This window comes from Volvox carteri, assembly GCF_000143455.1.
Source record: "Volvox carteri f. nagariensis unplaced genomic scaffold VOLCAscaffold_37, whole genome shotgun sequence".
Lineage (NCBI taxonomy): Eukaryota > Viridiplantae > Chlorophyta > Chlorophyceae > Chlamydomonadales > Volvocaceae > Volvox > Volvox carteri.
Window position 1 is genome coordinate 1,004,457 of NW_003307580.1, and position 16,760 is coordinate 1,021,216.

The 16,760-nt window shown below is 54.6% G+C and overlaps 2 protein-coding genes across 2 annotated transcripts; one reads left to right on the forward strand and one right to left on the reverse strand.

The window, feature by feature from the left end:
• Nucleotides 1-2,460: 2,460 nt before the first annotated feature.
• On the reverse strand, nt 2,461-12,521 carry VOLCADRAFT_94464 (uncharacterized protein; the record flags this gene model as incomplete). The annotated part of the gene is made up of 13 exons (XM_002953671.1): nt 2,461-2,547; nt 3,668-4,267; nt 4,799-5,547; nt 6,022-7,032; nt 7,664-8,262; nt 8,633-8,724; nt 9,158-9,240; nt 9,486-9,543; nt 10,846-10,896; nt 11,167-11,203; nt 11,781-11,926; nt 12,127-12,214; nt 12,403-12,521. The coding sequence occupies 13 exons, from the start codon at nt 12,519-12,521 to the stop codon at nt 2,461-2,463; spliced, it is 3,720 nt and encodes a 1,239-aa protein (XP_002953717.1).
• A 1,811-nt stretch (nt 12,522-14,332) lies between these two features.
• On the forward strand, nt 14,333-15,966 carry VOLCADRAFT_94465 (uncharacterized protein; the record flags this gene model as incomplete). Its single annotated transcript, XM_002953586.1, has 2 exons — nt 14,333-14,620; nt 15,898-15,966. 2 exons carry the CDS (start codon nt 14,333-14,335, stop codon nt 15,964-15,966), a joined length of 357 nt encoding a protein of 118 aa, XP_002953632.1.
• Nucleotides 15,967-16,760: the final 794 nt, after the last annotated feature.

Sequence of the window (16,760 nt, forward strand, 5' to 3'; positions counted from 1 at the left end):
ACATCCAAAGGGCAGCGGTGTACTTTCGTCTTGACTTATGGCGCGCGCCTGTCAACAGGTTACAATGAAAGCCAGCAAATGCTGGCTGAGGTGCGTGGTTTACGTCTGGGTACCCTAAGGTAATTCCAGCAATCCAAAAGGTACTATGGTAATGTCTTGACGGTGGAAAGGTTTGAAAACCCCTGCACCAGAACTTCTAACCAATAGAACAGTCTGTCAAAATCACTTTAGGTTACCATCATTTATTGTAACAACACAATGCACATGGTAATTCTTGACGGTGGAAAGGTTTGAAAACCCCTGCTCCAGAACTTCTAACCAATAGAACAGTCTGTCAAAATCACTTTAGGTTACCATCATTTATTGTAACAACACAAAGCACAGGTGTGTTGCTCATCACACCTTTGCGGCATTGCAGCTCAAGGATCCCCGCCGCGCTGTCATAGACGTTGCCGCAAGCCTAGGGACCGCAACACGCATGCATTAATCACTAGTTCTCTAGTGATGAGGCGCCGCTCTCTAGACATGTAGAAGCACACGAAATGTTGTTCGTCCGCGGGCCAACCCTACGGACGTGGAACTGGAGTTCACGTTCGCTCGTCATGCTAACCCCGTCCTCAGATGCTTGCTGTATTAACCCGTCGTCAAGCAGGCGTCGAAGTTTGGCATGGTATTGGGTCCATGCATGCAGCCCGAGTCTCGCCCCAAATGCGACCGGGAAGGGCTGCAATAGCCGCACTTCGCACTACCATACAGGTTTTCCCTCATTTTGAGGGGACGGAGCTCTTCAAGGCACCTGGCCAGCTCTGCCAGTCTGGGCAGGGCAAGACTGCTGCAGGATTTTTCCTTTGTTGTCATATCCAGGTGGCCCTCCCAGCATGAAGGCAATTCACATCATTCACCACACGACTTTGCTTAGTCCGGCAACTTCGCCAGCTTTTGCGACGACGACTCCTTTCCTCATGCAGTTGAATTTTTACCCTTTCACCGTGACATACCAAAAAAGCCTTCAGGCAGCGGACACAAAGGTGTGCATGGAAAAACACGCACGCAAACGCGCACGCAGAGCCTTGGCCCCGATCCCAGCAGCATGCCGTTCCCCGCCCCACATGTCCATCCTCTTCCCATTTAGGTTGTGTAGAGCAGAAAGTCAGCAGGGGGCGCTCTGCTGCAGCACTTTTCTTTTTCATAAGCCGTAAAATCAACATACCTACATCTTGGGGTCCCCCAACGGACCGGGTTCTGTTGACGCGCATACCAACATGCCAACAGCCAACATAAGGACTAGCTGCAGATGTCACAAGACACATAGCTACCCCCACACTTTACGGCATGTTGCAATGCATACGCATGCCGTACAATAAATGTTTGTACGTGCACACTTCCCTAGAAGCTTCGCTGTCACCAGTATTAGGTCTCTGCGTGAGGTCCGTGGCCATAGCACCACCAGCATGGGAAATGAGCTTGCGCCTACTCGAATCCCGCAGGAAGGAAATCACCACTGCTGCTCGAGCTGCCCTGCAGCCTCGAAGGATTTAAATAACTGCACCATCAATCGTATTCGTGTGAATAATAACCAAACAACGGCGGGTTTCTGGCAGCGGCCCCAAACAAAAGGCTCCGAAACAGGAGGCCATTTACGACCAGCTCTCTTTTTGGGAGACTCCGCCGCAAACAGAGATCCCCATCAATCCTATATATTTCAATTGACATGCCAGGGCAAGTGAGCTAGGTAATGAGAAATAAAAAGCTGGAGTTAAGAAAAGTTATATCGTACACATGCACGAACGCAAATCTTAATCAGAACCGGATGTTAGGAACAAACGGTGGTCGTCAATTGGTTCCGCATTTGGCTAATAGGAAGATACGATTTAGAATACCCGTATAAGATAATGCGCAGGGTGGAGTGCGACGGTGCAGTAGGCAGTCTCCCGTTGGGTGCGGAAAGTGCACATGCGCACGCAGTAGCACAGAAAGTGCACATGCGCACGTTCTAGCACCTATAGCTGGCCCTTGCACGATTATAGGGGAGCTCCGCGCCGAAACTATGGATGTACGACAACAGGCACACAGTAAGGTTTCCATTTTTTGGCAGCCAATTTCCTGCCTGCCAAGTAGAGCCTCGCGGCACACGCGGAGTGTGTTCTATCCCCGAGTTATGCTGGAAGGAGTGCACTTGGGGCTGCAACACAAGAGAAGAAAGCGATTTGACGAGTGCGCTGTCCAGATGATGCCAAAGGCAAAGTTTAATACACTCGCACACGCACCACACACAGACATCATGCACCTTGAATTGGCTTGCGGTGAGAGCAGGCCCCCGTAACATAGGCCACTCAAATCATAACATGCCTTCCAACTTGCACACCTCAATTTATCGCAGTTTCCCTTAGAAGGGTGTTACCGCTGCAGCACCGTTTTTCATGACGTTCATTGCCGGCATAAGCATGAAGCTCGGGGGAATCATCGCCCGTATGGGGATTTGGCCCCTGAAGGACCGCGCACAACGCGCGCAACGTAATATACTGCCTGCTGGGCACGCGTACAACTCTGAAGGAAAGGGACGATAAATGTACAACGTACGACACAAATGATGCCATCTCGGTACCTCGGACCAAAAGGGACGAGCAAATAAACAAGCGATACCCAGGCACGTTTGGGTGCACGAGTATGAAGACATCTGCGTGTGGACCAAGAGCACGGATTTACTAAAAAACAGAAATAAAAAACACGGATCGCCAGATGTAGGAAGCGGATTTCGAATGTGTGTGACAGAGGATGGCGATATGGCCATATGGACAACGGTGTCATCGGTTCATCCATCCATGAATGCATGGCCAACTATCAACGAACAACCATTTCCAATGAATTTTATTTTTAATGAATGTACGGACAACCATAAACTGTCAACCACCACTAGATTCTCCACACATGGACCCCTCACCCTCCAGGAGATGTCCCTCAACAACTGCAGTAACTGTCGATTCGGGGGGTGCATACAATTGGTCGAAGCAAATACGACAAAACGCGACACCATGGCGCTGTGCAAAGTGCTAAAATGGCATCTATTTTTTTCTCGATGCGTTTCAGGATATGCCTCCGCAGTGCTTTTCACAAGTATCCATACCTCACGTGGGACGTTAACCTGTCGTACGGCATGTTTCCGTTGCAGTTGTAGACAGTGACCCGCTGGGGACATATGACATACACATACGCAAATACATACATACATACATACGTACGCACGCAAGCACACACATACATACACACACATATACATGCAAAACGCGGACTCGCAAGCAACCGTGCAATGGCGGGTTCCAAAGCTCACTTGCACCGGGCCAAGGGCCCCGCCGAAACCCCCCAAAGTGTTTGCCATCCTCCTCCTCCTCCTCCTCCTCCTCCCCCTCCTCCTCCTCCTCCTCCCCTCCCCTCCCTTTTTTTCCCAACTTCGTCAGGACAGTTTCAAGAAAGTGTTACGCAACCGGCGAGGGGACGACCGAGCGCTGGTTGACCGCTGTAGCCCGAAGAAGCCGCCGCCGCCGCCGCCGCCGCCACCGCTGCCGCCGCTCTTTCCTGTCGTCGCCGTCGCCGCCGTCGACATCGCCGTCAACGCCCTCGGCGCGGCCCCATCCAAGTCATTCTTCCAAGCCCCTGGACAACCCTTGACCTCATCCATAAACCGCGACCTGTCCTGCCCGTCGCGAGCGGAGGTGGCGCCGGCGGCGCCGGCGGCAGTAGTGGGCCCGATGGCGGAGACGGCAGATGTTGTTGCAGTGGCAGTGGCGGCAGCGGCAGCCCATCCGCTGCAGCTGGCAGCGGGAGACCTAGGGGATCCGGATCTGGATCCGGCTCTGGATCTTGGGGAGCAGACCCCCACTGGAACACCGATAACAGGCCCTAACGGAGCTCCAGTGGCGGCAGTGGCAGCAGCGTCATCGCCGCCGTCAGCAGTAGCATCAGAGCCGCCAGCAGACGCCGCACCGCCTCCTCCTCCGCCGCCGGGCCATCGTCTGCTACTGCTGTTGTTATTGAGCTTCAACTGTAGCAGGTAGGTACCGTGTTGGCCTACGGCGGCGGCGGCGGCGGCGGCGGTGGCGGCGGCGACCCAGTTAGGGGAGGTCGCCGGCTGGAGGTCAATCCCTCCGACGGGCGGCACCGCCGCCGCCGCCGGTGCTGCTGACGTCGACACCGGCACCGTCGGAACGCCTTGCGTCACAGTTGTCATCGTCGCCGTCGTCGTCGTGGTCGTCATCGTCGTCGTCGGCAGCTGGCTTCGGAGCGGACAGGCTGGAGGCGAGCCGAACACCGCCGAGCAACGAGTAGCAGAGCTCCAGGGCCTTTGATGCTGCTGTTGCTGCTGTTGCTGCTGTTGTTGATATTGATATTGATATTGATGTTGGTGTTGATCTCCCACGCAGCTCCCACGCAACCCAGAATGCATGCGGCTGGTACTGCTTGTACCGTTATGGTCGTTACCGTTGTGGTGGTTACCGTTGTGGTTGTTGTTGTTGTTGTTCGTGGCAACACCTCGCGGTGAGTGGCTCAAAGGACTGAAGGGACGCTGAGGAGCTGAGCCAACCGAAGCTCCGACATTTCCACTACCACCACCACCACGACCACCACCAACACCATCGCCGCCATCGCCACCACCACCAACACCACCAACAACAACACCGCCATAGGCCCGCCAACTCGGAGATGGCCTCCCATCCAACTCGAAGCTCCTTCTTCCAGCAAAGGGCATGACCCCAACACCGCCGCCGCTACAGCCTGCTACCTCTTGCCTTGCTCTATCCACCGCCTGCCAAAATTGCTTCTCCTGCCCGGGGGCAATCTGGGTAGCCGACCAGGTAGCCGGGGATACGGATCTCCCCGCAGCAGCCGTCGATGCCGACGCCAACGCCGGCGGCGTGGTTCCGGAAGCGGCGGTGGCGGCGGCAGAAGAGGAGAAGAACGGCATGTGTGTGGGAACCTGCGTAGGGCGGAGAAGTCCTTTGCCGCTCCGGAAAGCCGGAGCCGCGGCTTGCCAGGGAATGGCGCCGCCTTGCGAAGCCGCGATGACGGCAGGCTGTTCAGCAGGCAGTAACTGCTGCTGCTGCTGCTGCTGCCAATGAGGAGGAAGGCAGTCGGAGGCTGTAACGGTGGCGGCAGCAGCAGGAGAATCCATGCAGGCGGTGTGCTGGTGGAGCTGAACTAACTGCGGCTGGAGTCCTAGATCGATGGGTTCACCGCCCAGGGCGGCGGCGACAGCAGCGGCGGCGGCGGCCGTCACCCGCGGCGGCGGCGACGGGGACGACACTGACGGTGGCGGTGATGTTGCTGTTGCAAAGCTCCCGTAGAGCGACGTGGAGGAGAGAGAGGCCGTGCGAGTCGGCGGCGGCGGCGGAGGCTGCGTAAACGGCGGCCAGGCCCCCCGCGGTAGGTTTGCGGCGGCGGCAGCGGCGGCGAGCTCCGAGGCTTGGTGTCGTATCGCCGACGCTACCACGTCCGCTCGGCCGCAACCTAGCAGCTTCATTGCTTCGGCTCGTAGCTGTGCCGCGGCTGCGGCTGCGGCGGCGGCATGTGAGCTGTGGGCAGCTTGGGATGCGGCGGCGGAGATGGGTCGGACGCTGGGTGCCGTACTCGAAGCCATCATCATTCCGTCGTACATGCTTCCGCTTCCGCTGCCGTTGCCACCGATGACTGCGCCGCCGGCAGGAGTGACGGTGATCACGCTAGCCGCTTGCAAACCTGCGGCCGCCTCTCCAACATAGCGATGGCCGCCGCCGCCGACTATCGTACGACCACCACTAGCAGTAGCGGCAGTATCACCAACACCAGCATGACTAGCAGACCAGTCGCCAGCAGTGGCTGCACTATCAGGCGGAAAAGCAGCTGTAGCAGTCCGTCTGTCGGTCCGTCTGTCCACCCCACGAACAGCAGCAGCAGTAGCAACAGCAGTAGCAGGGGCAGGGCCAGTGATAGCAGCAGCTGCGGCCGAGGCGGCGGAAGCTGCGGCGTAGGTGGCCGTGATGCCGCTACAGCCTGTAGACACGCCGCTGCTGTAGCTGGCGGAGGCGCTAGGACGCGGCGACGTCGACGTCGACCCCGACGACGACGACGGCCTTCCCTGCTGCTGCCAATACTCCCGAGTGACACGTACGAGGCGGTTGCTGTACGGCCGGTTACGGCCCGGAGACGACGACGGCGGGCGCTGGACGAAACGCATATGCGCTCCGGAGCTGCTGTTGCTAATGGAGACCGTTGTGGCCTCGGAAGACGGCGGCGGCGGCGGCGGTGGCGGCGGCGCCGCCGTTGCCGCGGCGGCAGCGGCGGCGGCGACCGCGGAGGCGGCGGCGAAGCTGCTGATTCCAAGTGCCTCATGGGCTCGCGACAAGCGCGTAATGAAAACAGCGTTTTGGGGGACGCCATTATCGTCACCATCACCAGTATCATCACCACCATCATCATAATCATCATCGTTGTCGGCATCGTCGACATTTGCAGTATGACCGGTGTTATTGCTGTTGTCGCTGCTGGCGTGGTGATGGTCGTAATGGTAATGGTCGTGATTGCCATTGTCGTACACGGGACTATGACGGGACGCTTCTGGAAAGCCCACGGGACGGCCGTTGTCGTCGGCTGGAGGGTTTCGGAGCGGCGGCGGCTCCTCTGCCGCGCTGCTACTGCTGATAACGTCTGCTATAGCTACTGCTGCGGCAGCGGCGGCAGTTACTGCTGGTGCCGTTTTTGGGATCTTGTGGGTCCGGTCCGGGGGCTCGAGGGCTGTAGCCGATGATGACGTCACTGCGACGTCGCCGGCATTCCCATGTCCACAGACAGCCTCGCCTCCGCCTACTTCACCAACCCCGGTGGAGGCAGCAAAGGCGGTAGGTGACAGACTTCCCGCGGCCCCGACAGCGCCTCCGCGTCCGCCGCGACCGCTGCTACTGCCGTCGCCGTCACCGCCGCCGCCGCCGCCGTCGCCAGCTTGCATCGTCGCTGTCGCCGCCGTCGCCCTCCAGACGCCCGGCTCCGCCGCAGCTGGCGCCGCTGCGTGGCAGCCGCTGAGAGACAGGGCGCCGCCGCCGCCGCCGCCGCCGCCGCCGCCAGCGTTCACTGCTGTTGTAGCTGTAGTTGTAGCTGTAGCTGGGAATGCCGCCGTCGTTCCCGAGGATGATGAGGCGGATGGCGGAGCCGATCTGGAACTGGATTCCTCGCGACCCGGATTTGGATCCAAGTTCCGTACAGCCCGCGTGTGGCTGCCACAGCCGCTGGAGGTTGCATGCCCCCATCTGAAGGCTGGTGGCTGTGGGGAAGTAGCCCTTGAGCGTCTGGGGGAAGCCGTACTTGAACGCGGCCGCGGCGAACACCTCCCCGGGCTGGTCGGGGACCGAGGTGAGCTCCTTCCTGCGCGTATGTATGTATGTATGTACGTGTGTGTCGTGTGCGTGTGTGTGTGTGTGTGTGTGTCGGAAAAGCAGGACAGAGGTACCCGTGATAATGTGTTAGTTGCGACGGTTGATTTGGGTTTCAGTTAGGACTTGATAATTTGTGTAAGTTTGGAGGTGTGTGTGGGTTAGGCGTCTGCTGGGTGCGTGGCGGGTTTCGTCGCGGCTCCAACGTTTACCCAACCGTTACTAACCGTAAAAATACCAACCGACGCGTCCGGCTATGCCCCTACCTTCAGCACCCGCCACGCCGGGTTTATCCGCAAACGCGACTGAGCGAGGGAACCTGGTGCTGAGGCGCGCCGTGACCTGCGCCGCCGCCGCCGCCGCCGCCGCCGCCGCAGGAGTAGTGGTATTATCCAACCTGTCCTCAGCCGCGTCCGGCACGCCGCCGCCGCCGCCGCCGCCGCCGTCAGCTGTACTGCTAGCCGCCGTCACCCAGGAGTCCTCCGTCAGTTGTTGTTGGGTCGTCCCGCCGGTCAACCAGCTGCCGACGACATCAGACGTGTCCACCCACAGCATATGAGACGGTTTGCTCCTGCCGCCGCCGCCGCCGCCAGCCATGAGCGCGATGTCAAGCGACCGACGACTCGAGGAAGGGCGCTGTCCCTCGGCTGTTGAGCCCGTCTGGCTGCTCCGTGTCCTGTAGGCGCTATTCGCGCGCCTCTTCGCAGCGGCAACGGCAGCAGCGTCGTTGTTGCCTTTCCTAATCAGCGCATGTTTCAGTCGCTCGATTCGCCGTTTATATTCTTCCACGGTCTTGGGATGAAGGGGAGGGTCGCCGTCCCTGACGGTGGGCTTATACTCTAAGATACGTCGAATGACCTGGCGACTGAACAGACATATATACAGATAGATAGGTTACGTACATATGTGCTTCATAGTTGTAACTTTGATGGTATTGCAATGGACAAGAGTTAGGACAGGCTTGTAAGGATGGCATTTAGGTGGGGAGATAGGGGAAGGTACGGCGAATGTACGGCGAAGGTACGGCGAAGGTACGGATACACGTCAGCACCCGACCTAAACGGGATAACGACTGATCTTGATCAAGAGCGGTCGATGAGAGCAGTACCAGGTACAAATGAGTGTCGTATATAATTGTACGACCTAATTAAGGCAGGCAAGCAGGCTGAAAAGGCGGAACGTCCCACCAGCATCAAAGCCCTTCCCAAGATGCCAGCACATCGTACGTGTCGTACCTTTCCTCATCGAAGTCGTACTTTTCACTCTCCAGCAGGGATTGCAGGAATTCTTGTCCTTCAGCGGCCCAAAACATCCTTTGCATTCCGCCCTGCGCACAAAATGTAAACAAGACATCAAAATATTCTCAACCGCCAACCGCAATCACCAGTGTAACCGTTTAATGTACGGAACGGCAGCCCCAGACCATACCCTACAACGGCTTTTGGGAAACAACATTGTCCAGCTATTGAAGACGCCGAGCGGCAGAAGCGGCAGAAAGCCAGGTTACAATGCCATGCAATGCCTTTCTTCCGTGACAAAAGAGAAAACCAACGAAGAAAAATAAAAAAAATATTAAGAACATGAAAAACTTGGGAAGGCTTGGAGGAAAATATATGAACTGGAAACGCGGGAAAACGGAAGCCCCACCGGCGCTCCTCATGGGAAGCACCCACGGGTCCGTCATCCAAGGTTGTCCATTTACCAGTGGGCCGCTAGCCCAACCCGATCCAGGCCCCCCAGGCCCCCCAGGCCCCCAGCACCCCACCACCCGCCTTTTCCACGTCATCTAGAATCTTGCGGCGCCGGACGGTGTCGACCATGCTTGTAATCGGTAGGGCAACACCTGCGCGCCCGTGTACGGCAGTGGGGTGTGCGTGTTTGGGCGGCCGTTTCAGGATCTCTCCCAACCCTGTGAAGGGTCTGTGTCTGTGTCCCCCCGGGCGCATTCATGAGCTCTGATGAGCGCGCGCACATCGACAGATTGACTTACCGACACACAGACAAGGCGACACACGAGCTCATTGACACGCGCTCAAGTGTACGGGCAAAAAAAAGGTATGGGTTTCCCCGGTGTGACTTCATTCATACCAGACGGTAGTATGTAGTCCTCCCCAGGCGGGTTCTTCTTTGCCTTGTCTGACATCACCTGCAGGGATTGGAGGAATGTATTTGGGAGGAGAGGTCGTCCAGGGGTTGGCGGGCGGCGGGATCGACCAAAGCAGCTGAAAAAATGTCTCCTTTGCCGTATATTGTACGGGGTGTACGGATTGTACGAATTGTACAGACAAGAAATGAAGGAGAGTTAGCTAACGGGCGAGAGGAAGAGGACGTTTATTGTGTAGTAAGTACGCAAGAAGTGCGTCGGGGAAAGAGAAACGTCATATGGAATTGATAAAACAATGGTATTCACGGTATGGGTTAAAGGCGTGAACTAGTATACGCACCCACACCGCAAGCTGGGCGCGTGCTGATACTCACTCTCTCCTCCGCGATTTACCCGAAACCGAAGGCCACTGGAAGTGCCGTACAGCTGGTTTCGGCTTCTTATTCGTACACCTGGTAAACAACACGCTGGGTACGAAGCTGAGTAGTCCCGCACACGCAAACTATTTTTTTTCCAGATAATGAATTACTTTTTGCGTAATAAAAAAAAGATACGACGGAGTTTAAGGAAAAACAAGGAAAACTCCACTTCGACGTCTTTTCGCAAACATCCAACGGAGACTTCCAACGGAGACTTCACCTCTCCCACGTCTCGTGGGGCGTTCGTTTGCCCAGTTGGTCAAGTTTCGGGTGCGATGTCGTGGCTAGGAGGCACGGTAGATTGTCCTCAAAGCCCGCGAGCAACATACATACAGATTTCCGCGTCTGTGTCTGTGTTCGCATGCACCCGTCGTCGTACGTCGTACGCACCTCGTACGACAAGAAACTGATGAACTCTCGCCATGCAACTTCACCATCATTGTTGAAATCAAACTGAAACCGGACGGGAAAGGGGCCAAGTAGCTCAACGATTTCCAAATATTTCATTTAAAATTAAACTTAAAATAAACCAACGTTCATAAAAAACAATAGCAGACATAAAAAAACATCATAACATGTAACGAAGCTGTAGCAACTTGGCCGGATCAGGCGGTACAGATAAACAGCAACATGACTTGGCTAACCAGCGTTGAGCACTTGGTTGGGCACTTTACCAGCCCTGGCGCACGGTATTAGAAGCCCTTGTACCTGAAACCGATTATTGCAGCTCTCGCATACCTGACAGTCCGCTAAAAATGAATTGTCCAGTTCGCATCAAATTGCATGACATGGCATCAAAAGGAAAGCCTTACGGCTAATGAACATTCCAACAATAATGCATCACATTATTGTATCACACAAATTGTATCACGTTATTGCATCACACAATACCGTGGAGAGCAGCTGGATGCATAGACCAACTCACCAGCTTTATGATCTCCGCAACCACGTTGGGTGTCGGATTGATGCCGGAAGACTGCATATTACAAAAGCACATAATGGATGTACGGCCGTACGAAATGTAAAATTGTCGTACGGATATGACGTGTGCTAGATCACATATCATGTACCGGGTGTCATCGTGTCGCTAATAATGGTTACACGTATTGTAATTAGTACGCAAGCCGCACGCGTATGCTCATTAAAACCTGTCTATCTAATAATTTTGTACGAATACAGTACGAAATGTAACTACTAGCTATGAGCTGGTTGTTAAGCAGCGCCATTCGGAAGTGTTATGTTTCACCTGGAGAGCGAACTCGATTTCCGAGGCGTCCAGTCGCCTGATTAGGATCAGATCATGATCCAATGTACAGGAGGTGTACGGAAGTGATGAGAGCGGAAGGTCTCAGCGGTTGGAAGGTAAATGGGAGGGCATTGCAAGGGGCGAGGTGGCCTGGGGCGGAAAAGCGACATGGCTAAAGTCGTACCCGAGGTCAAACCCTAAGTGACCGGTTTTGCTCGTCGCATCAAAAGGAACGACAACACATACAACTCTACTGTGAATACGACAAGTTATCGTTATCTTCGTACGTCTATCTTTCTTGCATCCGGCTGATGTAGCATAGGGCCGATGGGAAGTACCCAAAGTTCGTAATTGGTGGGGTTATTTTAAATAATACTTAAAGGCGCGGTACGACTGTGGGTACGACTGTAGGTACGACTGTGGATCACCGAATTGATGACAGAGCGGTTCTGGTTTATAATCTAGACGTAGTCGTAGACCCGGGTCCACGGACTCGTCGCCGTTTTTGTGGTGTTTCGGCGTTCCAACGGCGTTTCGGCGATTTAGAAGACATTAAGTATTCAAGAATACGACACCGGACGAGATTCCGATAGAGACTCCCGTAGAGGACTCACCCAGAACCGTCTGCATCCATCATCTCGAACCACTGCCGCATGCGGCGCTCGGTAGGCGTCGGAAGAGGGAGCGGCACCATAGACCGCTTGTGTACGGCAGACCACGCCTTTTGGTCCGCGTACGACAGCCGTCTGAGGACTTCCTCCTATACGACGCAATGGTGCATTGTGGCATGATCATGATCATGATCATCATCATCATCATCAGTAGCTTCAGTGTAAGAGAGAGCGAGAAACACACACGCATTGGGTAGTCGTGCATTGGGGCAGAGGGGATTGGGAACGACGGATCTGACACGCTTCACTCCCCCTCACCAAACCACACGGTTTCTTGAAACTCCCTTACCAACCCGTGCGCCGCTGCGTGAGGAAAACCCAAACGACAGCGTTTATGCATGTCGTGATAGGTGCGTTTGTTGGCGGCGGCATGGAGGCTGCCAAGAGAGGCCGGGGAAAGAGGCAGGACCGAAACGGATCATCATGCTTCTGGCTGCTGCACCGTTGCCGGCAAAATCGAATTACCAGGTGCGTTCGGAGACTGCCTCGCTCTGCCGTTGAGTTTTTCTTCACATTCATAGCCTATTTTCTAGGATTTTAATTTGATCACCGCTATCCTCCCTACCTTGCTGAGTTTTTGTGCTGGTGGCTGGTAATGGTCGATGGGCGGCCCAGACGGACATGGGGTGTCTTCTTGTCGGTGTGAGTTTTTCTCGACTTCATCTCTGCTTGAATTAGCTCCATCGATGCCAGGCTCTGGCTGAGGAAGCGTTCCTTGGAGCAAGTCCATGTGCCTCCCGGCGTCGACGTTATGGTTGCACTGTCAATTTCTTTTCATTCGTTATATTCAACAAGCATACAAGTATGTAACGCATTAGTTTATAAATCTGTTCAGGTCCTACATGTCTGTCTCTAGGCTTGGAGAAGGCCGAGGGACGCCACTCACAACGGTAAGCAACCTTTCCAGCGCATTAGTTACTTTGTATTTCAACATGTGTCCTCTTTTTTAACCGTGAAAACCGGTAGCCTAAGTGTTCGCTCGGAAGGTACGGATGAGGACCCTTGCAATAATGCGCCAAATCAATTACGCAATTAATATACTGTCCATGTCATTATAGTATCAACCTCTATGTATATGCAAAACGCCATCGCGTGGAATTTGAGCAGGGACACTTCTCCGAGATCTGTTTTCCACAATAAACCACAGAGTTTGACTTGTAACTTTTCCTTGCCCGTTATGCTGCTTGTTAAAGCGCCCGTGGTCCTATTGTGGCCAAGAGGGCCCTGTCGGAAAGGCCAAAGAACTTCACCATTATCCTCTGAAGTACGGAAGAGCCCATTTTGTATATTTGTAATGTATATAACGTCTTAAAAAGTCCTGGTATTAGCGGATAAGCTTGCCAGGCTTGTGTATAGTAATCGCTCCAAACTGCTCCAGAACCAAATCGGGGTTTAATCCCACCAACGGAACCAGTTAGACGTAGCAAAACCCTTCAGCTGTTGCCTGAAGGTGAATGAGCGCTAAATCCGTTTAAGATTAAACGGATTGAAACCAATTGCCCACGACTGTGTTCCTGATCGGCTGTCCACCAGAGTCCACCTGTGGAGCCGCTTACATGCACTGGTGAATGATGGGAATGACAGGACGAAACCTTCTTGCTATACATGAAGCAGGATAGAAGTGTTAAATATTTGGTGGCTGCATTATGTGCCATTTTCATGTGCATGAGAGGAGAGACAGGAACCTCTCCTAATTATTCCCGTCTTCCTGGGCTGTCCTTTTGTTTTCCGCTGGTCGTTAGTGTGGACACAGCATGTGCACTAGTGCAGTGCATGGTCAGCTGGCCCGCTGGCTCTACCCCTTGTAAGTCTGGAACCCACTATAACAACCACACACACAGCATAATCCGTGGGGCTGGACTCACAGGCCGTCGGGATTCCCTTTTTTGTCTTCTTCGTTCTTCATGGCAAGTAACCGCAATTAGATCATTCAGGAAACATCGTTTCACGACTCGCAGCATAATCCCGCACGGAACGACGCACAGTCTCGTTTCCTTGGTCAAAATCCAATCTTACGCACTTTTTACATTTTAGCTTTGCAGCGGCGTGGGCCGACGTTTTGGCCGTCCCAAAAGCCGTCCCAAGTTGCACTAATCACCACATGCGAAATGAGTCATCTCGAGAAAATCGCCCCCATGGGACGTGCAACCGGAATTTCTTAAAACTTTTCTCGGCCTCTGAAACTACGGCTCCCCTGCACGACGACGACAAGACACAAATAGCTGAAACAGTTATTTAGAAAATCCAACTCCAAAACCAAATTGCAAGTAGAGCTTTTCAACACCACACACATCAGTTCATCAAGAAGGCCTTCCAGCTGACTGGGAAATTCCCTTTCCCTGCTTTATTTCCTTTCCTGAACTTCCTTTCTCTGCCCTTTCCTGCCCTTTCCCATTCGACAAAGTCCTGCCCAACCACCGCGCGGCCACACAAAGCCGCGTGCGAAAGAACGCACAGAGTCCGAATCTTCATCGCGTATCTCATCGAAAAGTAACATGGATCCAATCGATGTAGGCGGTCGCGGTGATATGGGCCCGGGCCAGGGTCAGCTCCAGCCCGGCGGTGGCGCCGCGATGATGTCCGCGGGTCAGCAGGGCACAGGGCTCGGTGTCGCGCCCGGTGACTCGGCCTACAGCACCACCACCGTCAGCACCGGCGTCGACCCCACCACCGGCCAGCCCACTACCACGTACCAGACGTACACCGTCGGTGCCGTGCCCACCTCGTCCGATGACGGGCTGGGCGCCGGCTACGCGACTTACCAGACGTACACCGCCACGACGGTAAGCTCCAGTGCTTAAATAAATGAACAGAGTCGTAAAATCTTAAGATTATGTAAGTGTCTGCCTGTATGTATGTTTTGAATATCAGGAATTTTCTGGGCCTGCGCGTGTGGGTGTCTCTTTTTGAAGTGTGGGTGGGTGGGTTTGAGAGAGTGTGTGTGTGTGTGTATGCATACACACACACTACATATGCATATTTATGTGTGCATGTGTGCATGTGTGCATGTTGGGTGGCAGGACAGAGATATTTAAGTCTAGGTTGGACAGTCACAACTTCGCGGCATGTGTGTGTTTACGTGATGCTTCGTTTCGGTGGTGTTGTGTTGGGCGTTGCGGGCGTTTCTTGTGCCGACGTGTCGCGAAAATGCGAGGGTCCCGCATCGCAGTTGCGTTACATGGCGGCACTTTTGCAGCTGCACCTCCGTATGTTTATATATACATATATATGTACATATCCATCCATTACCTAAATAGATAGATAGATGCATATGCTTTTGTGATGCTGCTGCGTCGCCATAACTGTCGCGGGTCGATAGTTAAAACTTACAACGGTGTCGGAGAAACGGTGCCGCCTGTGTGCGAACATTTTTTCGTGTTCCGCCAAATGTATGTTTGAAGAGTATTTTGATAGCAACGAACTTTATGATATGATAGTCTTGCCAAGCTTTCAGTTTATGTAAAAAACATAAAAAAAATAATCAAGGCGATTACAAATTGAATGCCGTCTGTCTGTGCGTGCCTGTGCAACGCGATATCCAATGCTCTTGCTCCTGCTCCTGCTGTCGACGCCCTAGGATGGCTAGGGGTCGCTGTTGCTTCAGCCACATAACGTTGTGTCTGCTGTTTGGCGCTGTCGCAATGCGTTGCGTTGGTAGGTGGGAGCACCTGTGGGGATGTCGGCCGAGGAGACTGGTGGCGGCGGCCGCGGCGTCGACATCACGGAGATGGATCCGACGGCCGACATCGGCGGCGGCGGCGGCTACGGCGGTGATATCGGCGGCGGCCGGGACATCGACGTGACTGGCGGCGGCGGCGGCGGCGGCGGCGGCGGCGGCACCAAGATGACGTCCAGCGAGGAGATGGGCGGCGGCGGCGGCGGCATGGGCATGGGCATGGGCATGGCTGGCGGTGACGAGGACTTGAGCGGGATGGGGATCTCCGGCTCGCGAGGCATGGAGGAGATGGGCAGCGGCGGCGGCGGTGATGGCGGCGGCGGCGCCATGTAAACACACCTACACCTACACCTGCTCCGATGAGAACGCTACAACGCACGTCAGGGCTTCCAGGACGATCTTGGTCCTTTAGACCCCGGGCGCTTTCTCCGCCCTGACGAGTTTGGTGAATGAGGCTTGTACGAACAAGTTACGACACATACTCTGGTACCAGGAGGATCGCGATGCCTTGTACGGTCGATGATGAGAAACGGCTTTTCCATGTATCTGTACGGCGGCAAAACACGGCACAAGTTTGGCCCGTGCCAAGGTTTGAAGGATGATGCCAGGAAACAAACATATAGTAGATGTTAGGGGGGCATATCTGTATTATGAATAAGTTTACGACTTGCCGTATCACCCACATTTTTGGAGCTTAAGCAAAAATTTCCTTCCTGTTTCTTTCTTTTACTGGGGCCCCTGTTGTACGGCCCTTAGTAAGGCTATGGCGCGCGGGGATTGATTGCGCTGTTTCCTGACGGTGGCTGAGCGGCGTCTTCGTTGATTGTCACCTGTACATTTTTTCCGTACATGAGGCGTACGACGCGGTAAAAATGTACAGCGGCAAGTATGACAGTTGCGTTGCGCGTGCACCCACAGAGACGTGCACGAAACGTTGTAATTCAGTTCATCATGCGCATATTTGCTGAGTATTCGCATACACGCATATTGTATATAGGTAAAGATGTATATAATACATATACGCACATACGTATAGACATATATACATACATGCGACATACATATAAACATACATATAGATAGATTACGATGACCCGCCATTTAAGGATGATGCCGCGCGCGTCAGACACAGTAGTACTGCGGCGCGCGGCCACACCGCGGGCACACCGGGCAGGGCTCGGAGGCCGCGCGCACTCTGGGAAGCAGCCTCCCTTGGACGCGCAGATTAGCAGAGCCCGGCGGCGCGA